The sequence below is a fragment of the Dunckerocampus dactyliophorus genome, chromosome 10 (genome assembly GCF_027744805.1).
Source record: "Dunckerocampus dactyliophorus isolate RoL2022-P2 chromosome 10, RoL_Ddac_1.1, whole genome shotgun sequence".
Classification (NCBI taxonomy): domain Eukaryota; kingdom Metazoa; phylum Chordata; class Actinopteri; order Syngnathiformes; family Syngnathidae; genus Dunckerocampus; species Dunckerocampus dactyliophorus.
The window spans coordinates 8,227,582-8,254,395 of NC_072828.1; the positions used below are offsets into that span (position 1 = coordinate 8,227,582).

Here is a 26,814-nt window from a genome sequence, read left to right on the forward strand (position 1 = left end):
TTTCCACACTGTCTTTTATTCTTGTATAGAAAACATCTTCAAATTCAAGACTAAAAATAAATGAAAACCTTCTCCTGTCTTATAAAAACAAAAATAGCTCTCCCTGTTGCAAGAAACATGCTTTTTTTTGTTACACTCAAACACACAAGTGTGAATACCTATTTGGCACTTGACTTGAGATGATGTGCTCTTTTGTATAACAAGCACTTGTGCAGCATCCTCTTTAATACCGTCATTTATCTCAGGGTACAGTTTTGAGATGTTACACCGGTCCTAACTAGACATAGCCTCACCAGGATTCTAATTAGTCAGCAGAAACGTTTGATTTACGGTCCGATTACTCTGGAAAGTAGAGAGGGCAAATCATGAATAGAAAACAAACTATATGGACAAAAGCCTTCGGCCAATGAACGAATCAATCAGTCCTTATTTGTCCGTGAATCTTAATTCTCCATTTTAGCAAGATATTTTGGAGAATTGTATGCTCGCAACCTTGAGTGAACACTTTACAATATTTGGAATGAATGCTCCAAAATGTTGTTGAAATTGTCCGCATATTTCCATCCAATGGGAGCTTGTGTAGATGCCATTGTGTTGTTATTTTTTTACATATAGTATATGCTGATGTAATTCCATTTGCCATAGCATAAAACATTAAACAAGCAAGGATTAGATGGTAATTGATGGTGGACGTCTGGACTGTTCTTTTAGGTTGGTTAGGAGCCAACATATCCTACTGGGGTGAACAATGGATACACCCAAAGGAACATTCGGGAATTTGGTGTAGCAAAAATGAGTAGGCCCACAGTGGGCTTCATTGCATAGAAGACAATGTTATCTGGGTCTTGGTTGGGTCTCCCAGATTGCCTTCCATGGGTGTGTTGACAGTGAGGATGTTGAAGGATAAACAGGCAGCCACATAAAGTGTCACTTTCAGACAGATTGCTGCAGGGCCCCCATCACCAGAAATGGCATGCACAGTAAGAACATACTAGAGGAATTGTCTTGACAAAAGTTGCCGTTGCTTTAAAAAGTCATTTGGTGGGGTCACAGTTCAGTGAGTTTCTCCTCCTGCACCACCACTTTGCGGTAAGTAGGGACTCTGCTCACTGTGGTGCCTGACTTAATCGTCATGCTGGTCTGAGATGCTGGGATGTTGCTTTTCAGGGACGCTCCTCCTTCTGCTAGGAGGGTTTGTGCTTGTCCACCAGCAGATACTCCTGGCAGTAGAATTCCACCTTGTTTGAGGGAGGTTTGGCTTGACCTTAGAACTTTCCCTAATGGGACTTTGCCTTCTATCACGGTGTGGGAGCTTGCAAGGCCTCCAGTGTTGATCAGATTTCCTCCACCAGCCTGGACCCCACCATTCTCTACCAGGACTACACTGGGGGCATGAGCTTTTCCACCTGTTACCACTGATTGTCCCTGAAGTACCACACCCGGTGCAGAGGCTGCCTGGGTGCCAGTAACCAGCACCACGCCAGGCCCATGAGCCTTTCTACCAGAGACCACCTTCTGTCCTTGGACTACCATGCCTTGTGCAGGGGCCGCCTGCGGACCAGTAACCAGCACCATGCCGGGGGCCTGGGCATGCCCGCCAGACACCACCGTCTGCCCCTGCACGAGCATGCCTTGTGTGGGTGCCGCTAGCATCATGCCCTGGAGGTTAGTAGCTGGTGCCTCAGCCAGCAGCAGGGTGTTCTGGACTTGTGGCTGGACCACGTACTGCATGGGTTGCAGCACAGGGGCAGTGGCGGTGTAGTAAACAGGCTGCTGCTGTTGGAGCAGGAACATCTGGCCTTGATTTTCGACCTCTTCCACCACTTTGGTCATTGTGTTTTCCTTCAGTACCTGAGAGCGATCTGTCTCGCTGATAACCGTATGTTCTACTTTGGGTACAACTGGTGGAAGCCTGGGAAGTTCTGGTAGGGGTTCAGGTACCTTAGGGATCACAACATCTTGTTGGATGTTCTTGCCACCGCACACCTCTGCCAGCGTCTTAAACTTTGGCCCAAGGTCATCGAGGAACTGCAGGTCATTGTCAGCCTCCAGGAGGCTACAGCAGCCCACTGAGCCAGCGGAGGAGCCTTGGCCCTCAAAGTCATATGTCAAGAGACCATCCTTTACTGCAAGGTCTCCTCCACTGTTGATCTTCTGTTGAAAGAAGACAAAAACATCATTTGTTTCTGATATGTGCACCTAAAAATGTAAGAACCCGAACATCCCAAGCATTGGGACATACAAAGGGGCATGTTCCCACCTGAGCATAGTACTGTTTGAGGATGTGATGTGGTAGAGCGATGTCGTCATAACTTCCTGCTGCCGCTCTGCTTTCATACTCTGAGTAGAACCCGCTGCCTCGCATGTTCCTCAGTCCTAGTGTGGACTCTCTGAAGTTACTCGCCAAGCCCTCTTGAAACAAGGAAGTTTTGATCGCTTCATTTTTAGCCACTATGTCCACAGTGTCCACTTGTGTTGGCATGTTCATTAACGGCACCTCCTGCAAAAAGTTCAAACCAAAGATTATGTTTCTTTTGCATATTTAAAAAATAGTAAGAAGAACAACAAAAAACAAAAGCGCGCACTCAAATAAAGATGGTAAAATGTTCCACAACAAACCGTGTTCTCTCCTTGGCCTTCAGTGCGGTAATTAATGAGGTGTGCTTTGGTGTCGAATGGCAACTCGGTAAAGCCTCCTGGCATGCCTGCAGCGCTACCACATTGGCAGAAGAGCAGCAGAAGAGGGATGACTGTGGAAGCAAGAAGTTTACTTACTAACTGAGGCAACATAACAGGGCACAGTTTAACCAACAACGGACAACAAATATTGGCAAGGACTATTCAATTTACTTACTATTTTTAATTAACTTTAGATTATTTTGATATGAACCAGTTAGGTTTGAAAATAAATGTCAGGTAGCTTGTAAAAACTCCCCACGAGTGCTAGCTGGACACACTTACGTAGTAGCAGCAGCAGGCCCAGTAACAGCAGTCCAATGCCTGCAGGTCCTAACCCTGATCTGTGGCCACCTCGTACTCCACACATCACTCCCTCCTTGCAGGTACACACTTGGACCGTCACCTTCTGCGGTTCCGGGCACGCCACCCCCTGCTCGTCCTTCACCAGCAATTCCACCTCGTGTAAACCAGGCCACATGGACTCCTGGGCCCTCAGGAGGGCTGTAGTATCTGCACACAGCAACACACACAGCGACACACACAGTGACTTTCATCAGTAAGGTTTCGTTCCATTGAGATTCAAACAAGACGCCGCCTCCTCTCCAGTCTCCTCACCATTAAGATGTTCCACCTGCCATTTGCCTTTAGTGCCTTCTGGAATGATTTCAAAGGTGAAAGGTGCTCCGTTTGGGAAGTCATCCTCGTCGATGGCGGTGACAAAAACAGCATCTTGTGGAATACACATCGTCTCGATGGTACTTGTCAGGGTGGGACAGTGGTCGTTAAAATCTTCCACCTGGATGGCCACGGTGCCAGTGGCGGTGCTTGAGGGCATGTCTGTTAGTGGAAATACATCAGAATTACTCAGCATTTCTTCTAGTTCTTTTAATTTCTTCAATTATTAAAACACACACTTCCACTTCCATGACATGAGGACTGGAGCCGACTGTGTTCATTGTGTAGTTCAAGAGTGTACCTTCTGAAATGCAGAGTACTTTGGCATAGTATGTCCCGTTGACCAGGAAAGTAGACTCTCTGTCAGGCATCTTGTTCATCCTGATCTCAGCCGTGTCTGGGTCGATGGTGAGCCAGTTGTCAGGGTCAGAACCTTTAACATATCTACAGCAAAGTGCAAACAATCAGTCTGATGGTGTGTTTGTGTCTGGACACCATCGCCATGACAATGTTCATCAACTCACCTGACATTCTCAGCTATTTTGCCAGTGTCCTGGTCCATCGCTTGGTAGCGGGCAATAATGTTTGTAATGCTGGTGGAGCCTCCCTCTGACATGGTAATCACCTTGACTTTGGGATCAAAATGTGGTCCTTCACGCTGATTCTTTACGTTGATTTTGATGGGATAGGTCTTATACGACCTATATGTTGTGCTTTGCCATGACGATGATGAGGATGAGGATGATGATGATGATGATGATGATGATGATGATGATGATGATGAGGATGAGGATGATGATGAGGATGATGATGATGAGGATGATGATGATCCATCACTGACTCCATTACTGTTTCCATTTCCATTTAAACTAATGGTGCCTACATTATAGGGCCCAGCCTTGTTCCTTACAGCGATCCCTAGGTCCAAGTTCTTTACATTCTCATAGTCCACTGCCTGTAGAAGAGCATATCATTGGGCAATGGGATTTGTGTACGTACATTGACCTGGTTTCAACACCATTTTTGGAATGATTTAACAATCAAACTGTGAACCACTGTGAAGATATTTGTGGCTACAATGTTGACTCGTCCAATTGGATGGACAGTGTCAATTAGACATCCCATCAGCCAATCCTTTGTCATGACCTGTGGGCAATGGGTCACTGTTGATGTGGGGTTAAAAATGTATCTACAAGGGAAAGGATGGATCCTTGACGACGATGGAATATTCATTTTTGCTGTTCTAACATATTTGATGTTTCTTTGTTTATTTTATTTCTGCAGTGTGCCTCGGGCCCATACAAAAATGAGCTGTGGTCCACAAATGCCCCCCGGGCTGCACTTTAGACACCCCTGGTTTACATATTTCACTGGGCAGGCAAAGTGTTACCAAACAGTGGAAGAGTGACTCCTGCTAATCAAAGACTGGGCTGCATGCATCTGGGGGTGTTCTGCATGGTAATGCACACTCGCCGGGCTTGTGGAGTTGCCCTGCATGTCTGGATCTCTGCTTGTATTTGATTACAGAGTAAGTGCATGATACAAGAAACACTTCTGTCTTTCACTTTGAATTCATTTCACGTGGGAATATGAAGGTTATACTGAAGGTTCATGTACCGTTACACCCCTAACACTAATCCATTCATGAATGACGACATTCCTTATTTGCTAGTACCTTATCAAGCATGAGGATGCCCTCGTTGGTCTTCGGGTCCGATATGATGCTGAAGTAACCGGCCTCATTGCCTGTGATGATACCAAACTCAGACTCCCAGTTTTCCGTGCCCTTCAGGTCGAGGTCTTGTGCTTTGATTCTCATCACTTCCACACCATACGTGTTCTCCTCAATGCTGCCCGCATACTGCCAGAAGACCACCGCACGATTTAAGAACACACTTTAAGTGTATAAGAAATAGTATTTATCAGTATCAGAGCTCAGTTTGTACATACCGCTTCCTTCTCCAGAGTGGGAACGTTGTCATTCACATCGTTGATTTTAATGACGACAGTACTGGTTGCACTATTCCCGCCTCTCGCACCATTTAGGTCCTGACCTTTTACCGTCAAAGTGTACATATCTACTTCCTGAAATGTATGATTTTCAAATTACTCGTAAAAGAGAAAATACATCAAAGCCATCAGTGAGTTTGTACAGTCCAAAGGCATAACATGAACTCATGCAGTTTTTTGGGTACCTCTCTGTCCAAGTCAGCCCGATTGACAAAGACGGTTCCATCACTCCCCACGGCGAACATGTTCCCTGGCCCTGGTGGGCTCTGATCCACGATGCTATAGAAGATCTGAGAGTTAGGATTTCCTGGTTCATCAGCATCAGTCGCAGTGATTTGCATGATGGACGTCCCTGGAAGAAACAACCGTCAAGAGTGATGCTTCGTACATAAGTGGACCAAGGGGGGTCTTTTGGTACACTGCACGAGTCTTCAACACTCACCTATAGGGCTAAGCTCATTCACCGCCCCAGGCGGGATGGCAGAAAATATGGGAGAGTTGTCGTTCTCGTCCACGACCTTGAAGCGTATGTCAATTTTTTTCTCCGCCTCCCGGCCATCTTTGTACTTAGCGACGCCTGACAGCTGAAACCACAGCCGGCAAAAGTTGTCCTCAGTCTGCCTTTAATTAACTGAATTTTGTACTTACATTATACATGCTGATGAACTCCCTGTCGAGCACTTTGGTCACCCGAATGAGCCCGGTGTTATGGTCGACCACAAACACGTTTGTAGGGGACTGGTTCGCCCCCACACCTTCCAGAAAGTACTTCAGGTTGCCTTTGCCATCATCAAAGTCGGAATGGATCTGAAACACATTTCAGTGAAACAAAAGATAAGATTTGGACATGACTTGTAAACGCAATGTGTGTTTTTGGATTATGGCTATCCGTGTATTCAGTTTGACCACATGGAGGAGCCACAGCAAACAAGCAAGCGTTGTCTCTATCAAGGCTTTTTACTCACCTTGGCAACCGATGGCACCTGAGTGTAGTCCTTATTTTCCGTGAGAGGTCTTGGCGGGGGAACCCAGTGCCTTTTTTGTCTTGACAGAAGGCCGTCCCCGTTAGCCTCCACTGGAGCAACGCTTTGGACCTGAAAAATAACTTTTTTATTGTTATTGTCCCAAAAAGAATTTTAGTATCACTTTGAAACACATTTTCACTCATTTAGCTAACATTTGCATTTGGTGGGATTACTTCCAGATTTTTTTTTAAGAAAGCCTGCTTAGAGCCACCGTGAGTCAAATGGATATTATACAGCAGCTCACAAAAGTGGGAACACCCCTCACATTTCGGAAAATATTTTATTCTATCTTTTCATGGGCCAACACTAAGGAAACACACTTTGATACAATGTGAAGTAGTCAGTGTACAGCTTGAATAGCTGTGTAAATTTAGTGTCCCCTCAAAATAGCTCGACAAACGACCTTTAATGTCTAAACCGCTGGCAAGAAAAGTGGTTTCACGTGTCATGAAAATTTTAAAATTGTGCACAAAGTGTGGCTAGCATTATTTTCCAACACTGTTAATGCTCTTGGCCATGGAGTTCACTAGAGCTTCACAGGCTGCCTCTGACCTTTCAGGCTTTCTTTGACGACATCATGGAGCTGGTGAATGATACCTTGCACTCGTCCACCTTCCGTTTGAGTATGCCCCACAGATGCTCAATAGGGTTTAGGTCCATCACCTTTACTCTCAGCTTCTTTATCATCATCTCGGATGTGTGTTTGGGGTTCCTTATCATGTTGGAATACTGCCCTGCAGCAAATAAGTTTACCTTGGTCTCATCAGACTACAGGACATGGTTCCTGTAATCATGTCCTTGATCTGATTGTCTTCTGCCAGAGTGTGTTTCCACCAGGGGTGGGCAAACTACGGCCCAGTGTCCATATCCGGCCTGCCAAGCCTTTGAATCGGGCCGCCAATTGCTTCCAAAGTATTTATTTAAACTTTTAACATACAAGCTGGCAAAATGACTTGCAAGTAGTCACAGTCATTCAATCTGAGACAACTTTTTAGCTTTTCACATGCAGCGATCCAGACAACTACCTCACCCATGGTGTCAAACAAACACAAGACAACAAATATGCGACACACAACTTAACCTACACACTGCACTGTCTGGGAAGTAGAAAAAAGGAGGGACGTTCACATGCTCTTTAATAGTCAATGTTTTATTATTCAGTGATCATATTGCATATCACACATTCTCAGTGGTATAGCCAGAAATGTTTCATTGGGGTGGCTTCATTGGAGTGGGTGAGACCATGACTCATACAGGGGTGGCAATAAGATGATACCTGAAATGTCTAGATGGCCTGTGAGGTGGCCAGAGTGTGACCAGTAGTGGCCACGGCCAACATTGGCCACCACGTAGCTCCGCTACTGCACATCCATTCATGTACATTCTGGGTGTCTTATTCAGCAAAAAAAAAATTATAATTTCTTTATTTTATGTGGTCTGATGTTTAAAGTGCTCCTGAAATCCTTACTCCAGGTGGACTGTTAGAAATATATGCTTAAATAAGTGTGCATGTACCATGCGCGCAGACGTTGCACAAGTTCTGAAATAAGGACTAGAGGCACGGTGAATGAAACTTTTTATTATTTTATTTATTATTTTATTATACCTACATGGCCCTGTGTGAAAATGTGTAAAATGTTATGGCGCAATTTCTAAAGCCTTGCGACTCCAGCAAACCACAGTGAGAGTCATTATCCACAAATAGTGAAAGCATGGAACAGTTGTGAACCTTCCCAGGAGTGTCCGGCCAACCAAAATTACCCCAAGAGCGCAGCGACGACTCATCCAAGAGGTCACAAAAGACCCCAAAACAACATCCAAAGAACTGCAGACCTCACTTGACTCAGTTAAGGTCAGTGTTCATGACTCCACCATAAGAAAGACACTGGGCAAAAACGGCCTGCATGGCAGAGTTCTAAGACGAAAACCACTGCTGAACAAAAAGAACATTAAAGCTCGTCTCAATTTTGCCAGAAAACATCTTGATGATCCCCAAGACCTTTGGGAAAATACTCTGTGGTCTGATGAGACAAAAGTTGAACTTTTTGGAAGGTGTGTGTCCCTTACATCTGGCGTAAAAGTAACGCCGCATTTATGAAAAAGAACATCATACCAACAGTAAAATATGGTGGTGGTAGTGTGATGTTCTGGGGCTTTTTTGCTGCTTCAGGACCTGGAAGACTTGCTGTGATAAACCATGAACCATGAATCCTGCTCTCTACCAAAAAATCCTGAAGGAGAATGTCTGGCCATCTGTTGGTGACCTCAAGCTGAAACCAACTTGGGTTCTGCAGCAGGACAATGATCCAAAACACACCAGCAAGTCCACCTCTGAATGACTGAAGAAAAACCAAATGAAGACTTTGGAGTGGCCTAGTCAAAGTCCTGACCTGAATCCTATTGAGATGCTGTGTCATGACCTTAAAAAGGTGCTTCATGCTGGAAAACCCTCCAATGTGGCTGAATTACAACAATTCTGCAAAGATGAGTGGGCCAAAATTCCTCCACAGCGCTGTAAGAGACTCAGCAAGTTATAGCAAACGCTTGCAGTTGTTGCTGCTAAGGGTGGACCAGCCAGTTATTACGTCACTTTTTCACACATGTAGGTTTGGATTTTTTTTCTCCCTTAATAATAAAAAGTTTCATTTAAAAACTGCATTTTGTGTTCAGTTGTGTTGTCATTGACTAATATTTCCATTTTTGATGATCTGAAACATTTAAGTGTGACAAACATGCAACAAAAATAAAAAATCAGGAAGGGAACACTTTTTCACACCACTGTAAGCATTTTTGCATTTAATTAACTGACCTTTTACTGTCAAAAAAGTACACACTCTATGCTGGGAAAATAAGTGTAAAAGGTGAAAAAAACGTAGAATTAAAAAAATTAAGACAGAAAAAAAACATTTTGAAAAAAATAAAACTGAATTTGGGAAAAAAGAGTACAGATTTCATAGAGCACTAATCATAGGGCTGTACTGACTTGTTGCCAGCAGTTTAGACATTAATGACTTTGTGTTGAGTTATTATGAGGAGACAGTAAATTTATGCCGTTATCCAAGCTGTACACTGACTACTTTACATTGTATCAAAGTGTTGTTTCTTTAGTGTTGTCCCCACAAAAAAGGTAAAATAAAATATCTGCCGAAATGTGAGGTGTGTACGCACATTTGTGACATACTGTACATTATACGGTAGATCAAACCCCTGTTATGTCTAACCCTGTTAGAACCTGCAAAGGCTTTGGACTGTTTCATTTTGTTGATATCTGAGAACTTTTTTTTTTGCAAGATTTTATCCACACTCTGTCCTGGTAACCTTTTTACCTTTTTAATGTTTACTTCAATATTTGTTTTTCATCTGTTTCTGAAGGTTTCAGTAGCTAGTAAATATGACTACTGATATTGGGAAGATGTTTTTGTGAATAAGGGCTGTCACGATAACAAATTGTGCTACAAATTATCGTTGATAATCGATATTATTGACAACATTTTTTAGACCATTTTTTCATTAATTATATGGCATAAAATGTATGCCATATTACCGTATTGAATGGTTGCATTTATTTTGCAATGAAGTGAGTAACACTGCCTGTGAGTGCGCACCATTTTAAGCAATTTTTTTAATATTTACATTGCCAACAAATGCCTCAGATGGCTCTGCTGCACCTCCAGAGGTAGTTTTTTTCTCCCATTTGGGAAAACTGAAAAGGATGGTTGTGTTCCCCTTCATCCTCGGCAGTACTTTTGAACAAATGCGACATGTCGGTTCGTCTGTGTTCATGTGCTCATCTTGTTCATTCTGTTCACCAAAATATTCCCAAACTGGGGCTGTCAGCTGTGGCATTTGCCTCAGAAACCATTGCTACTGTGCCTTCATTCATGTGAGTGTATGCTGGCTCAAAAGACTAACTGGTAGCACTCTGTATCTACTCACTAGTAGCCCCGCCTCCACAAAGAGGCTCAATGAGATGCGGGTTCACGCTCTCTGTTCATTCCGCTATAGAACCAATGCGGTGCAGAGTGCACCCTTTTGTCATCCAGCCGTTGTGGTTTAGAGAGACATGCATGAAACACGCATGCATGCACATGTGAATTTTTCGAGGCCGGCATAATTATCAACTTCGTTGTTTTTACCGTTTGATTAATCGATTTATCGATTATCGTGACAGGCCTAAGAATAAGCCTTTTATGAACACATAATGTTGTTCTATAACTATAGTATCAAATTCTAGGCTAATTACCAAAATGCACAAAATGTATATATTTTCATTTGACTGAAAGAGGGGAAGAGTAAGGTGGGGATCCACTTGACAAAAGACTCATCAGGCGTTTGATGCAATATTTGCAGTGTGCAAGTTAGCCAGGGCTCCAGCACCAGCAAAGAAAAGAACACTACAAATTTAAAATCACAAAGAGGCATGTCCTTATGGTGACAGTGTCACTAATTAAACTTAAGCCTTATTTTAATTTAGTAGTCTTCTGCTTCTTTGTTTTGAATCGTATTTTGGGTCTTATAAGAACGTATGTTCATGTACAGTATATATCCTGTGTATATCAATGCTCTTATTTCATATATTGGCCGATATATGGGATATCGGCTTTTTTCAGCCTCCAATGCCGGTATCTGCATCGTCCCCAAAAATCCCATGTCAGCTCTAGTATGAAGGTAGCGTCTGTGGCAACAGGATTGTAATGTAAAGGTAGGAACCTTTAGCACAGGTTTCGGGGGAACAGTTTACGGGAGACACATAACAGAAAGTGAGCCAGGCCAGTGTGTGTAATGATGATTGTACCTGCTGCTGAAGTTTACAGTAAAGTTCAAGTGAGCAATTACACATCTCTAAGCGTCCACTCTTTAAAGTAAAGCTCCAAACGGACTAAAATGAAAAGCGTCCGTGTGGGTCTTTTGTCCCCTCCCCTCCCCCCTCCACTACGTCACCGTGTTCGCCAACAAGTCTTCAGTAAAGGTAAAAGTGATGCTAAATGTTCATTTATCAATTTCATTGTATTTGGCATTGTTTTTTTGCTTGTAAAATTTTAATTATTATTTACAAAATGTTTTTTGTCCATTTGAACTGATCAGTTGGATTCACTGTACATTGTTTCCTATGGAAAAAATTGCTTCGGTTTTCGTCTGACCTTTTGGAAGGGATTAATGACGAAAAACAAGGTTCCACTGTTTATCGGAGCAGGAGCTTATGAGTCCTAATGAGGTTTAAAAAGGTATTTAAGTTTATAAAGGCGCAGGGAAGTAGGGGGACTAGTTTAGGCACCTGGTGGGTGTTTTGTACAATGAATGAGCCAAAGACCTCCCAAATCGTTCCCCTGCTTCCAGCATGTCCGCGTACAGTAACTACTGAAACAGCTTCAGGAGGTTTCCCAACTACTGGAAAGAATGCTGTTAGTGTGAGTCTAGAGGGCTGAAGCTGACAAATGACTGCGGGCGAAAGTGGCAGCTGAAGGTGGATAAACCTGTCACACCTCTAACCGGAAAGTCCAGGCTGAGAAATAAGAGCCTGCACTGTCCTTATGAGCAGTGATCAATAATAAGTCAATAGTAAGCCCATGATAAGTCAACTGGTGCTGCCACCCAGCAAGCAACAACATGCAGGTGACACTGCATGGCAGCGCACTGCATCCAGGCCGCATAATTCCTCACGACAGACACATTTTTAATAAACCAGGCAAGGCCGACACACCCTGCCACACCTGCATGTTGAACTCAGAGCTCGGGCATGTGAGCGTGACACACACAGACAAAAGGCGTGGCCTGGTGTCCTTTCACTGCCAGAATCATCAAGCCAGCACACGTTGCACCTCAAAGAGTGCATTGAATAGACGTTTCCACTTTTCTACCGTGCTGAAGAACCCATCCCAGAGGACTTTGCTGCCTGCTAATGAATCTTTACAGATGTAGCAATGGAACGCAACAGTTATGATTAGCCACAAATCTCTAACACAGCAAAAGAATCACTTTGTGCTTAAACACACCCATGCAGTTTCATAATCCATGTTGTTAGGATGCACGTAGCACACTAAACAGTATCATTATACTGCAATATTAGAGCCAACCAGGACAATGGTGACCTGGAATTTAGTGCACCGACCAACAAATTCAGAAGTTCAACATATTTGTAGGGGGGATGAAAACATTAAATATTATGAGGGTTACTGGTCAAAAAATAGTTTAGGAACTGCTGTGTTCTTCTCTGATTGACCGACCAAGATAAGGTGCTCAGTAGAGGTGGGCTGATTGATCTAATTATTAACAATAACGATACCAAGGCAGTGTTGGTATGGGTTCGATACTTGCGTGATGAAAACAATATTTTTCATTTCTCTTCTATGTTTATTTTCACACGTATCTGTGTTTTTGTTGCGTTGTTCATATATATTGTTATACTGTATTTATACATTGTTAAATTGTTTACAAATTCAGATAATAAGTCCTTGAAGACACGTGGGCATTGGGAGAGAGTCAATGAGAACCAATAGTAGTTTCTGCTTTTATTTGTTTTTTTGCACTATTAACTTTATTTAGCTCAAATTTTATAATTAAAGGGAGCAATTGTAATATTGTGTTGATATTGTTAATTTGTATTTTTTGATATTTAAACATATACAGTAGAGGTCTGCGATTGGCTGGCGACCAGTCCAGGGTGTACCCCGCCTGTCGCCCAAAGTCAGCTGGGATAGGCTCCAGCATACCCCCACGACCCCAGTGAGGATAAGCGGCATAGAAAATGGATGGATGGATGCAGTAAGACAGTAAGTAAGGCCAGTAAGGCCAAAAGTTTGGCCACACCTTCTCATTCTAGAGTTTTCTTTATTTTCATGACTATTTACATTGTAGATTCTCAACACTATGAATGAATTATGTACTTAACAAAAAAGTGTGAAAACACTTCAAATGTCTTATATTTTAGATTCCTCAAAGTAGCGACCCTATGCTTTTCTGATAGTGCTGCAAACCCTTGGTGTTCTGTCAGTGAGCTTCATGAGGTCACCTGAAGTGGTTTTCACTTCACAGGTGTGCCTTGTCAGGGTTACTTGGTGGAATTTCTTGCCTTAGTAATGAGGTTGGGACCATCACTTGTGTTGTGTGTGTCCAAACGTTTGACTTGTACTGTATATAATATACAGTATCATCTAAAATATTATGCATAAACATAATATTTTATTAAATTCTATAATTTTTTTTTTGCCTAAATTCTTTGTCCTTAATTTTATTCCGATTATAATCATTATCAACAAATTAAAGGCAAAAATCACAAAATCGGTCAAAAATCTTGAAAAATGTCCAAGTAAAAAGTATCCATATTGGTATCGGCGATACTGGCCCTGTATATACTGTATATACTTGGTATTTTGATTGATACCAATAGTCGTAGTAATGCCCGCCTCTAGTGCCTCATTTCACTTTTTGAACATTTTTAACTCCCTCTCTCAGGGTACCAAATATGGTTCCCCCATTAAAGGGAGTTCTTCCAACAGGAAGTCATCAAGGTTCCTGTTGATGCTTTTTTTTGTAATGTAGTTCCCATGTTGGCAGTTAGCATTGTGAGTCATTAGCTTGTAATTGGTTTAATAGTAGTTCTGACCGCGATACACTGCGGTACAGTATCCACACGTCAGATATCGATACTGTCGATGTTAAACGTCCAAGTATGTACAGTACAAGTCTCCGTATTTAACATGCTTTAATATGTCACGGTTTTTTACTTTGCTGCTTAATGCAACGCTGTTTGTTTTGTTTTGCCAACATGGAAGTTTCGCAAGGCCGTCAAGAATGGAGCCAAATGTTGCTGCTAGACGATCTGACATAATAAACGTCATGTTTTGAGCAGGTGATTCACGACAAAGGAGTCACTTAGCTGAGACGAGTGAGAGTGATGAGGGCAGTTCAAAGATCAACAATGAATGATGCTGTTTTGAAGCTGCACCTGTGTTGCCATGGCATCCAGGTATTTGTTCGGATTCAACATCTCTAATAGGGACTGTACTTTACAGACATTTTATGGCTAATAACCAACGCCCGGAAGGCTCAAACGTCACGTTTCAAGATTCCAGACGTAGTTGAGGCAGTGCAGCGAGAGCGTCGAAAACCACAGCATAAACATGTCAAGGTTTTGTACTTACAGCCAACAGCAGCAACACAAACGTTAAAATCATGACTGGCGAAGTCCATGAAATGAAGGCCACACTAGGTCCTGGTAAAATGAGAGCCGACGGACAGTGGGGGAGGCTTATAAGGGGAGGAGCGCTTTATTTGTACCACACACACACCCTTCAGGCAGAGACAGGTTACTCTGTGTGCGTGTGTGTGTGTGTGTGTGTGTGTGCGTGTGTGTGTGTGTGTGTGAGAGAGAGAGAGCGAGACATAGAAAAGACACATATTTTGCCTCACAGCAGAGTGAGAACATGTCAGGCCTGTTGGCATTGGGCTCGTGACCTCGGCACGCTGTGCTGTCACAGTCGCCATTCATGAATTGACGACCAAATAAACAGACTGTTTTTTTCAGATTCGAAGTACTGTTAAGGTGTTCTAAGACAAAGTACTGCACTGTCATTATGATATAGTAGTAGATATATTATTCTTTATTTACTGCATATGCATCAAAGGTTTTAGTTGTTCCTGCCGGAATGACCTTTCTCGTTTCAAGGTGTTGTAGTCATGTGACAACTTGCATCCATCATGTGAGAAGTAGTGAATAATAGTATAGACAGTATATATAATAGTATAAATACTGCTGTATCGCTACTAGTAGACAAAAAAAAAGTTTTGTGGGCTTTGGAGTGAAGTTTACATTAGGTGAGTTTGTACAAGCTAAAGTAATGCAGTACCCTGGTGAAGCTACATGATAGCTCTCGGTATGATCACATCACTAAATGTAGTGTTAAATGAATACCTCTAATGCCTTTTGCAAGGATGAATGTTTGAGAAAGCTGCTGTGCCTAATATTGTGGCCAGTCAATGTCAACGGCTGTAGCGTAGTAAAATAGTAAACATGGCACGAGGCACAATGACCATAAATTATGAACAAATTGCCCTGAAAGCATACAAACTTCTGTGAAGGCAGCACTCACACTTTTACGACTACTTCGTTAATGGCGACAAGCAACTGTAAAGATAACATAAGTAACGTGTCACATAGTTACTTATCTTTGTCTTTGTCTGCTAAATGACAACATACAACCTAAAAAAAATACATTTAATGTACCTCTCATGTACCATATTATATCATATTGAATGTACCTCTCATGTACTGTATTTACCTCATATTGAACATACCCCCATGTGCCGTATTTATATCATATTTAATGTACTTCTCATGTACCATATTTACATAATAATGAATGCAACATATTTATATTACATTTTGTGTACCTCTCATGTACCATATTAACACAATGTTTAACATACTTTTAATGTAATGTACTATATTTACAATGTACCTCTAATATGCCACATTGAAATCATATTTAATGTACTTCTAATGTACCATATTTACATCATATTTAATGTACCTCTTATGTAATATATTTATAGCATATTTAATGTACTTCTAATGTACCATATTTACATCATATTTAATGTACCTCTTATGTAATATATTTATAGCATATTTAATGTACTTCTAATGTACCATATTTACATCATATTTAATGTACCTCTTATGTAATATATTTATAGCATATTTAATGTACTTCTAATGTACCATATTTACATCATATTTAATGTACCTCTTATGTAATATATTTATAGCATATTTAATGTACTTCTAATGTACCATATTTACATCATATTTAATGTACCTCTTATGTAATATATTTATAGCATTTTTAATGTACTTCTAATGTACCATATTTACATCATATTTAATGTACCTCTTATGTAATATATTTATAGCATTTTTAATGTACTTCTAATGTACCATATTTACATCATATTTAATGTACCTCTTATGTAATATATTTATAGCATTTTTAATGTACTTCTAATGTACCATATTTACATCATATTTAATGCATAGTAATTGTAATGTACCATATTTACGTCATGTTTAATGCACCTGTAATGTAACATTTATATCATATTTAATGTACTTCTAATTTACGTCAAAATGACCACATTTACATCATAATCATGTACACTCATGTACCATATTTATGTGATTTTTAATATACACTGCACATCTTGTGTACCCTATTTACATCATATTTAATGTACGATGTCTGCATCTTCAATGTACCTCTCATGTACCTTGTTTACATGACATTTAATATACATCTCATATACCATATTTACGTCTTATTTAATGTACCTCATGTATCATATTTACATGATATTTAATGTACCTGTAATGTACCATATTTACATGATATTTAATATACATCCCATGTATCATATTTGCATCGTATTTAATGTACGTACCTCTAATATCCCATGTTTACGTCATATTTAATGCACCTGTCATGTTCCATATTTACATCACATTTAATAGTCTTCATACCACAAATGTACCATATTTGCATCCAACTTAATGGACCTTTAATGTGCCATATTTACATCATAATTCATGCACCTACATCCTACCTAATGTACATCTCACGTACCATATTTACTTGTAATTTTAATTTTTGTAATTTTATATTTATTTCCAACTTAATGTACCTTCAATGTTCCATATTTACATGATATTTAATATTGTACTTCTAATGTACTGAAACATATTTGCATCCTACTTAGTGTACCTGCAATGTACCAAATTTACACCATATTTAATGTACCTCTAATGTACTGAAACATATTTACATCCTAATTAATGTACCTGGAATGTACCATATTTACACCATCATTTGATATAGCTGTGAAGTATGATGTTTCTATCATATTTAAAGTTGTAACAATGACAAGATGACAGGAACGTCAGTGTCAGCTGAAGGTGCTGTGGTTGTTTTCAAAGTTCCATTAGAGTCCCACCCAAAATTGCTCAGAAAGCGTCCCACCCAGAGAGTGTGAGTAAGTTGGAGCTCATTCCAGGAGAACAATGTTGTTGTCACTCCTCACTCTGCTTCTGTCGCTGCGTTGAAAACAAACACTGCCGCTGTGACTCAGGACACGTCAGTCATTTGTGGTTTGTCCTGTTTTCTTATTGGATCATGTGACATCAGCACATTTTCACTTAGACCCCATGCTTTGTACCCAAGTTTTTTCAATACAAACACATGAAACAACATCTCTTAAAGTACACTACATACCACAAACTGTCCTGTGTTTGTTCTCTTGTGTTTTGCGGAGACACATAGACCTGGTGGACTTTTCGACATTGTGGCCAATTGATTTGATGTCACATGAACAGCCATCCTCCAGTTGTTTTTGATACTGTACAAACTGTGACCTGTGTCTGTCTACGATAGCTATAGACAACCATCAATCCACAGTATTCCCTGCATCCCCCTGATGTGACACAATAAGCTCAGTAGTCAGTTCGGTGTTGTACTAGGCCTTGATTCTATTCTATGACTTGGACGTGAGTCACGTTAAAATGACACACGCGACCAGTCGAGACTTAAGAGCAGACAACCACACCTTTTAAGCAGCTCATCAGTTATTATTGCTGTCCAATGAAACACATTTATCTACAAACATGTCATTTTTGGCACACAATAGGAGCGTGGAGTCTCCCTATTTATGTCCCTGCTGGGTGCATCCACTGGGGGTGGTCACAATAGGGATGTTGTGGTTGTTAGTGAACGACCGTCCTGGTTATTCTCCTTCCTGGTGGCAAAACAAAGTGTGTCTCATTCCACCGGAAGAGTGGCCAGTAACAAGCTATTTCACACGGGTCATACAGTACCAGTTAGCGTCTTACAGCCTGCTAGTCAACATGACACTTCATGTAATCTCATTTTACTGACATAAAATTTTCATCAGCGACATCTGAGCCCTGCGCGCCGGACAGCGTCTCACGACATGTCAAATATCGTAAAAAAAAACCCTCGCAGTGAATAAAACAGACTTACGGCTTAGAGTTAATTATAAAGTTGAGACTGAGAGGTTGGACTGGATGGGTTGTGGTGTGGAAAGCTGCTTTTTTAACAGGTGTGTCTGTGTGTGGGTTGTTTGTTGTTTAGTTCACCAAGCTGCTGTTGTATCCTGTACAAACGCATAATAAACACTTTAAATGAACAGCTCTTGTACCACAGCTCATTGGATTGTGCGTGTGTACCTAATGAAGTGGCTGCTACTGTGGACTAACCAAGTCCTGGGCTTGCACATTGACCTTTCACCTAGCGACGGCAACACGCCGGGTGTGAAAAAAGACGGGGCGAGTTCAGCGTGAGTGCTCGGGGTAAAAACCGGTTCTGCAGGAGGCGGCTGGGGAGGCTCACACATGCTCAGACACAATCTCAGTGCAGACACACCCAAATCCACTTATTGCATGTGCGGCCCTGTGCATTCTTGTCGCATTTTGTTCATTTGAACTGCCTGAAGTACTTTCATTAAAATGTTCAACTTTTGTGTAGAAAATGTTGTTCTTAGAAACGTAGAAAAGAGACTGCTTCCAGTAAATCTAAGCTATTTTCATTGCATATTGTCTAAATGTATATTTTAAACCTCACAACTTAAAGGAACTCATATTTTAATTTCTTTTTCATCGTGGACAGGAAACGGCTAACCGTCTTTACCTTCAGTGCTAAGAAGTGCATAACACAAAACCATTTTAAAGTATATTATGTCTGATGTTTCAAAAAAGAGAACAGTTGTTTGCAGACAGGGTGACTGGATCCATAGTTCCAGTGTTACCTGTTTGTTTCCACATCCCGTCAGGAACAGTAGCCAACATTGAGTGGGTGGAGCCTGCTGATCTTATGGACTCTCTATTAATTGGACCGGGTCAGATCAAGTCTCATTGGCACAGGTAAAAAGAAAATCCATTATTTCCGTGTCTCCTGTATCACCACCTTGCGGTATGATGGGATTCTGCTTACGGCGATGCTGGTGGATGAAGCCATGCTAGATCCAGTGGACTTGGTGGGGCTCTTGCTGCTGAAGGATTTTACAGATCCAGAGGTGTTCCTCTTCTGGGATGCACCTTTTGCTTCCTGGAGGGTTTGCCTACTTCCCCTGGATGAGTCGTCAACCACCAGGACTCTCTGAGCTCCTGAAATCCCTGCTGGCTGCAAAGCGCCCCCTTGCACGAGAGAAGTTGGGCTCCCCTTTAGCACCTTAACAGAGCCTGCGGGGACCTTGCTTTCCATGACCACCATGGCCTGCAGGCCAGATGTGGTTGCTCTACCGGTCTGGATCTTGGTGTTGTCCACCAGAACCATGCCAGGGTTCTTAGTTTGTCCACCAGACACCGCTGTCTGCCCCTGCACTAGCATGCCTTGTGCGGGTGCTGCTAGCACCATGCCCTGGAGATTAGTAGCTGGCGCCTCTGCCAGCAGCATGGTGTTCTGGACTTGTGGCTGGACCACATAATGCATGGGTTGCAGCATTGGAGTGGTGGTGGTGTAGTAAACAGGCTGCTGCTGCTGGACCAGGAACATTTGGCCTTGATTTTCCACTCCTTGCGCCGATGTGGTCATTGTGTTTTTTTTCAGGACCTGAGAGTGATCCGTCTTCTTTATCACAGTATGTTCTACTGTTGACAGCTTTGGGGGTTCTGGCAGGGGTTCACTCACAACCTTTGTTGAGGATTTGCTGGGCAGTGGAGTGGCCACCTGCTGGATTTTCTTGCCACTGCACACCTCTGCCAGGGTTTTGAACTTTGGGCCGAGGTCATCAAGGAACTGCAGGTCGTTGCTGGACTCCAGGAGGCTACAGCAGCCCACTGAGCCAGCGGAGGAGCCTTGGTCCTCAAAGTTGTATTTCAAGAGAGTATCCTTCACCGCAAGGCTCTCTCCTCCGCTGCGCGACTTCTGTTGAAAGAAGACAAAAATTGTACATAGACTCCTTGTATACCCATTCTACACCCATCATGATACTATATGGCTGTCTCAATTTGTCTCATTTCCGTACTTCTACTTAGTCTTTCTAGTGCATTCACACTCAGAAGTATGCCAAAACTCAAAAGTGCGGTACACTTACCACCGTCAGTAGCCGCCATGTCGGCTACGTAGCGGAAGGGGAGGGACTAACTTGAAATAATGGCGGCTGAGGAGCAACCCATAGCGGTGGAAAGTAGTGAACAGAAGAAGAAGAAGAAGCGGGTAAATGTAATACAGCCCTGCTTTTCGCAAGACCTTGCAGTTCGGGACCACCAGCAAATGGCATGTAATTGAGGCAACCATAAAAATTTCTATTTTTGACACACAGCTTGCACCCCCCTAGTGATGCGACCGGACAAGCATCCGCGTCGGTAGCAGCCTCCTAGGTCGATAAGAATCAGCCATAAATCTTTTGATTAATCGATTGCAAAACATGCACAGGGTATCACGAGACAAGCAATCGCTTGACAGTGCGTCTCTTAAACAACCCGTGTAGATTACCATGACTGACGACAAGAATGGATGTAGATAGTTGCCTAGTGCTAGCCATTCCATGCAAAAGATTTTCAAGACATCAGCAAAACAAACGTCTAAAGTTTGGAAAGTGGTCTAAAGTTTAGATTTTACAAGAAGGACGGAAAACTTGACAAAAGCCACTCCATGCAGAGCATGAAGTCCACTAGTAGCACGACAAATCTTGACCAGCGAGGCCAACGGGTATGGTGTCCGTTTTCCTATGGCTGCTGCTTACCTTTCTTGGTTTGTAAGTTGTTTACTTTGCAATGTTGCACCTTTGTTACCTACCTGGGGAGTATATTGCGAAAGTGGCTCAACAAATCCAGGCTTTGTGCTCAAGATGAAACTCAACAAAACCTAAATTCCCCAAACAGCGTTAAACGGTACTGTGACGCTGGGTATCAACTTACTTTGTCAAGTCCGGTTCTCGGCTTTGTGTTCAGAGTGCGTTCACATAAAAGGTGGTGTTTGATGTCATATTATCTACTTCCGCACAAAAAACAAAGCAATCCCAGCCGTTGTATTTTAAACAAGAAGAGCAAGTAATAATTATGCAGCGTTATGAGGAGTTAAAAAAGATTATCACTGCCAAACGCGACATTGTTGTTGCCAAAAGAGTGAGAAAAGGACCGCTGGCAGAATAATGCTGAGCGTGTAAATGTGAAGGTTAACAATGATTATTCATACTAACTATACCCTACTAGTGTTTCTATTTATGAACGCTGAACATTGTGCAACTTTGACATATTAACACTTATCCATTTAAATAGTAAACAAACTGGAGCAACAACTGTCTTTTTACATCTTTGAAATACTCTGTATTGTTTTTAGATGCTCAAAATTATAGAATGGATTAACTTCTTTATTTTATAATGTAAGCTTCAGGTCTACATCAAGAAATGTTAACCGTAGAATCAAATCGTATCATATTGTTTGCACACTGTATTGAGTTTATATATGTTATATATGTTTATAAAATATATCGTAATGCGTGTGCTGTATTTAGATGCGTATCGAATCGTCTGTCACAAAGATTTACAATCCTAATAATTATTAAATTAGAGTCTGCTCCAGAACCCTCCCTGTCTCTCTTCTTATTAAATATATTTAAGTATAAAATGTGTAGGTACTCACCACTAATAAATTATAATGTATGATGACTGATGAATGGAATCGGAGTCACGGCGTAGAAGTTATATAAAAGTTTCACTTTTGTGTCACACAGTAACTGCAGTGCGTTCAGTGACTGCCGAACAAAGTGCAAAATCTCAATGATTGACGAAAACACATTACAGTATATGAGTGTAGCATAAAGACATAAACATTTAGAATTTGTTTTTTTTTAACAGTGATCGATGTACATTTTACCTGGATTATCACATTTTTATAAATTATTATGGCGAATGAGATGTGTTTTCTGCAAGAAAAAAGGCCTGTTTTTGGAGAAAAAAAATAAAAACAAAAACAAAAATGTTCTGACCAAAAATTCACAAACTTGTGGGCCCATGAATGCTGAATGGCAAATGTGTGGAGATGCACAGTATTCCACTTGAGACACAACTACTATACAAGAAGCACTGAGCTGCGCATGTCCTAAAACAAGACAGGATGGTATATCTTCATGCTTTAACCAAACTAACTAACTAACTAACCAAACAAACTTCCAACTCCCAAACTATTCACTTAACTCAATCAATTTGTTGTGAACAACCCAGCCTGGATTGCAGGCACAACAATCTTATATCGCTTCGTGTAGCTCCCCCTTGTGGAGATAACATAGTACTGGCCAGTGTGCGTTAGTGTGTCAGGTTGTCTCAGTGAGGAGTGCACTAATGATGTCATGTAAAAAGTGTCTTACATGTGAGGGTTAAACAAATATGGCAGTCAATGCTCATTCCTCACCTGCATGTAATATTGGGCGAGGATGTGATCTGGCAGCGCAATGCTGTCATACGTCCCTGCGGCCGCGGCTCCTACCGCTCTGGTCCCCAACCTGGAGTAGAAGGTGTTCATGTTGGCCTGGTTCATCACCCACGACTGCTCTATGTTTTCGTCCACAAAAGCGGACTGATTCATTTGATCTCCAACATCTTGGGCCCCCGAGACCACCTGTGTCGGCAAGTAGGTCAGCGGCACCTCCTGCAACAGTCCCGAGCAGACAGGTCAATTGGAAATACTGAAACACAATCCCGCTGAGTAATTTAGACTCACCGTATTTTCTCCCTGACCCTCGGTGCAGTAGTTGATTAAGTGCGACTTGGTCTCAAACGGTATGTCACGTGCGTCTCCTGGCAGCCCCACAGCACCCCCACATTGGCAGAAGAGCAGCAGCAGAGGAATGACTGGGAAAACAAAAAGAACTCAATTTTTTTCCACATTCAGAAAGGTTCTTCCAGATTTCTGTTGACGACTTACGTAAGAGCAGCAGCAGGCCCAGTAACAGCAGTCCAATGCCTGCAGGTCCCAACGCTGCTCTTTTGCTGGGCTGACCATGGGCGTCTCGTTTTCCACACCTCACTTCATCCTCGCAAGTACACACTTGGACTGTCACCTTCTGGGGTTTTGGGCTCGCCACCCCCTGCCCATCCTTCACCAACAATTGCACCTCGTGTAAACCAGGCCACATGGACTCCTGGGCTCTCAGGATGGCTGTAGTATCTGCACACAACAACACACACAGTGAGGTTCATCAGTAGGGTGAAGCTAAAAATCCACTCAGATCCAAACTAGACGCCATCTTCTTTCAAGTCTCCTCACCATTAAGACGTTCCACCTGCCATTTGCCTTTAGTGCCTTCTGGAATGATTTCAAAGGTGAAAGGAGCTCCATTTGGGAATTCGTCCTCGTCGATGGCGGTGACAAAAACAGCATCGTTTGGAATACACATCGTCTCGATAGTACTGGTCAGGGTGGGACAGTGGTCGTTAAAATCTTCCACCTGGATGGCTACGGTGCCAGTAGCGGTGCTTGAGGGCATGTCTGTTAGTGGAAATACATCAAGAATACTCAGCTTTTCTTCCATTTCTTATTAAAACACACACTGTTCTTCCATGACATGAAGGACTGGAGCAGGTTGCGTATCGTGCAATGCATACCTTCCGAAATACAGAGTACTTTGGCATAGTATGTCCCGTTAACCAGGAAAGTCGACTCTCTGTCAGGCATCTTGTTCATCCTGATCTCAGCCGTGTCTGGGTCGATGGTGAGCCAGTTGTCAGGGTCAGAACCTTTAACATATCTACAGCAAAGTGCAAACAATCAGTCTGATGGTGTGTTTGTGTCCGGACACAATCACCATGACAATGTTCATCTACTCACCTGACATTCTCAGCTGGTTTCCCAGTGTCCTGGTCCATCGCTGGGTAGCGGGCAATAATGTCCTTTATGCTGGTGGAGCCTCCCTCTGACATAGTAATCACTTTGACTTTGGGATCAAAATGTGGTCCTTCACGCTGATTCTTTACGTTGATTTTGATGGGATAGGTCTTATATGATGTGCTTTCCGTAAGTTTTCCATGAGGTGGAGCCTTGTTCCTCACTGTTAGTCCAAGGTCCAGGTTCTTCACATTCTCATAATCCACAGGCTGAGAAATAGTACATATTCATCAACTATTTTGGGATGGCACACATGATAACATAGATAGCTTGTGTGGTGTTGCTTTTGTGTGGTGAGATGACTTTCATGATTTTACAAAGCTAAACCATCTCTGACAACGACAAATCTTGTGTACCTTATCAAGCATGAGGATGCCCTCGTTGGTCTTTGGGTCCTTTTTGATGCTGAAGTAGTTGGCCTCGTTACCTTTGACGATATCAAACACGGGTTCCCAGTTTTCTGTGTCCTCCAGGTCCAAGTCTTGAGCTTTGATTCTCATCACCTCCACGCCTTGCGTGTTCTCCTCAATGCTGCCCTCATACTGCAGGTGAAACATCAGTGACCAATGACTGAGCATGCGGACCGGTGATACAGCCAAAGACAGTACAACACATGACTAGGGACATGAGCGGTGACAGTCACAGGATTGACAAAAAGAGTACGAGGACGGACACTACCTCTTCCTTTTCCAGAGTAGGAAGGTTGTCGTTGATATCCAGCACATTGATGGTCAATGTACTAGTCCCAGTGAGTCCTTGTGGTCTGCCATTGAGGTCCTGAGCCTTCACCGTCACAATGTACTGATCTACTCTCTAAAAACACAGCCTTTTTTAGAATGAAGAAAAATTTCTTCCAGTTGCCCAGCCATTACCTCTCTATCCAAAGACGGCTTTTTGACAAAGATGTTTCCATCGTTGTTCATTAAGAACATGTCATCAGGGGGGTTCTGCTTTACAATGGAGTAGACCAGCAGGGAGTTCTGGTTTCCCGGTTCGTCAGCATCAGTCGCAGTGACTCTCATGACTGGCGTACCTGGAAAACACAACACAGCAATGACATCCAACGCATCTCCAAGTAGGTGCTACTACGCTCCTAGAGATGATTTATTTGCTCACTGGGTCCATACATAGCTCAGTGACCCACTGATGAAGTCCATGCTCACCTGAAGGACTGAGTTCGTACACGTCCACAGGCTTCATGGCGTCAAACACCGGAGCGTTGTCGTTTTCATCGACCACCTTGATTCGTATGTCCATCTTCTTTTCGGCATCGGTGCCATCATTAAACTTTGCCACGCCCAACATCTGAAATGACATATAATACTATGAAAACAGGCGTACTACATTGAAGAAGTATACAAATATCAAATGGATTGATTGCATCAAATAAAATTGAACAAGAGCAATCAAGTAGGTATCACTCACGCTGTAGGTGTCAATCACCTCCCTGTCCAGTACTTTGGTCACTCGGATGAATCCAGTTTTGGGGTTGACCACAAAGACGTTAATTGGGTACTCGTTGGCGCCGACACCCTCCAGAGAGTAAGTAATATCCTGATCAGTGTCAAAATCCGATCGAATCTGAATCAGGGAGAGCATACACACATACAATATGAGTTCTAGAAATGAAAAGCAAATGTTCCTCAAAGCCCAGTAGCTCCCTCTAGTGGACAGAGGTGGGTAATAATAATCCGTGTGCCGGAGGAGACATGTTGTGGAAGTGTGTTGAGCTCACCTTGGCGATGAACTCTTGACTCGTGTAATCGTTATTTTCCTTTAGTGGCCTTGCGGGGATGATCCATTCTTTCTTTTTCCGTACAAGTTTGTTGTCACAGTGGGCCCTCAGCACAACTACACTCTGGAAGTGTTGTCATGCAGTCCATAGCAAACAACTTAATGAATTCAAGATTTCAGTCCTTCAAGATTTTTTGTCACCTCTGTGACTCCTCATTATAAGCTAACAACTAAGTAACTGTCATCAGTTATACTTAGTGTACAGTGAGCTATTATAAATAGTATGGTATGAATGATATGGTAGGCATTCATACATTTAGCGTAGTGAACTACAAGTGTGTTGTAAACATTCATGTGCATTTAGTGTACGGTGAACAATGTTTTAAAAATTCATGCGCATCATGTTTAAAAGCATTCGTCTTGTTGGCACTCTCATAAAAAGTCAATGACAGGTCTCGCTGTTTTTAAGACCTAAAGCAAGTCTCCCCACATCTATGTCGCCTAGGCAGTCAGTTATTTGCTAAGGACTCCACTTAATTATAATGAAGGCTAAACACAACATGCATGCTTAGCCAACACTTCGGCTTCAGCCTTTCCTGAGAGGTCTCGAGTTCTACAAAATACGCAACATTAGGGGTGTAACAGTACACCACCTTCACGGTTCGGTACGTACCTCGTTTTTAAGGTCATGGTGTGGTTCATTTTGGATATAATCTTTGGAGTAAGAGAACAAAACCCAAAACAAAACTGCTTAAACAGGTTTAATGATTTATGATATACGGTACAAGGTGGGACACACG

At 42.2% G+C, this 26,814-nt stretch overlaps 2 protein-coding genes and 1 long non-coding RNA gene across 3 annotated transcripts in view; 1 reads left to right on the forward strand and 2 right to left on the reverse strand.

Moving 5' to 3' along the window:
- Window positions 1-14,679, reverse strand: LOC129189048 (desmoglein-2.1-like). The gene is made up of 14 exons (XM_054790323.1): window positions 14,531-14,679; window positions 6,330-6,458; window positions 6,013-6,171; window positions 5,807-5,948; window positions 5,550-5,716; window positions 5,305-5,439; window positions 5,030-5,215; window positions 3,879-4,309; window positions 3,656-3,798; window positions 3,295-3,516; window positions 2,962-3,189; window positions 2,620-2,750; window positions 2,261-2,500; window positions 1-2,154 (listed from the first exon to the last, which is right to left on the reverse strand). The coding sequence occupies exons 1-14, from the start codon at window positions 14,561-14,563 to the stop codon at window positions 1,048-1,050; spliced, it is 3,453 nt and encodes a 1,150-aa protein (XP_054646298.1). The 5' UTR covers window positions 14,564-14,679; the 3' UTR covers window positions 1-1,047.
- The window catches only part of LOC129189050 (uncharacterized), a 72,267-nt gene continuing 58,470 nt past the window's right edge, over window positions 13,018-26,814 (forward strand). Inside the window, exon 1 of the long non-coding RNA XR_008572727.1 lies at window positions 13,018-13,159. This is a non-coding gene — a long non-coding RNA (uncharacterized LOC129189050). The remainder of the gene's footprint in view (window positions 13,160-26,814) is intronic.
- The window catches only part of LOC129189049 (desmoglein-2.1-like), a 13,649-nt gene continuing 1,514 nt past the window's right edge, over window positions 14,680-26,814 (reverse strand). Inside the window, exons 2-14 of the mRNA XM_054790324.1 lie at window positions 26,016-26,138; window positions 25,706-25,861; window positions 25,444-25,585; window positions 25,153-25,313; window positions 24,959-25,093; window positions 24,637-24,822; window positions 24,224-24,489; window positions 24,001-24,143; window positions 23,663-23,884; window positions 23,321-23,563; window positions 23,117-23,247; window positions 22,808-23,044; window positions 14,680-20,320 (exon numbers count right to left, since the gene is read on the reverse strand). Of these exons, the coding sequence (XP_054646299.1) occupies window positions 19,334-20,320; window positions 22,808-23,044; window positions 23,117-23,247; window positions 23,321-23,563; window positions 23,663-23,884; window positions 24,001-24,143; window positions 24,224-24,489; window positions 24,637-24,822; window positions 24,959-25,093; window positions 25,153-25,313; window positions 25,444-25,585; window positions 25,706-25,861; window positions 26,016-26,138 (3,132 nt within the window). The 3' untranslated portion in view covers window positions 14,680-19,333. The remainder of the gene's footprint in view (window positions 20,321-22,807; window positions 23,045-23,116; window positions 23,248-23,320; window positions 23,564-23,662; window positions 23,885-24,000; window positions 24,144-24,223; window positions 24,490-24,636; window positions 24,823-24,958; window positions 25,094-25,152; window positions 25,314-25,443; window positions 25,586-25,705; window positions 25,862-26,015; window positions 26,139-26,814) is intronic.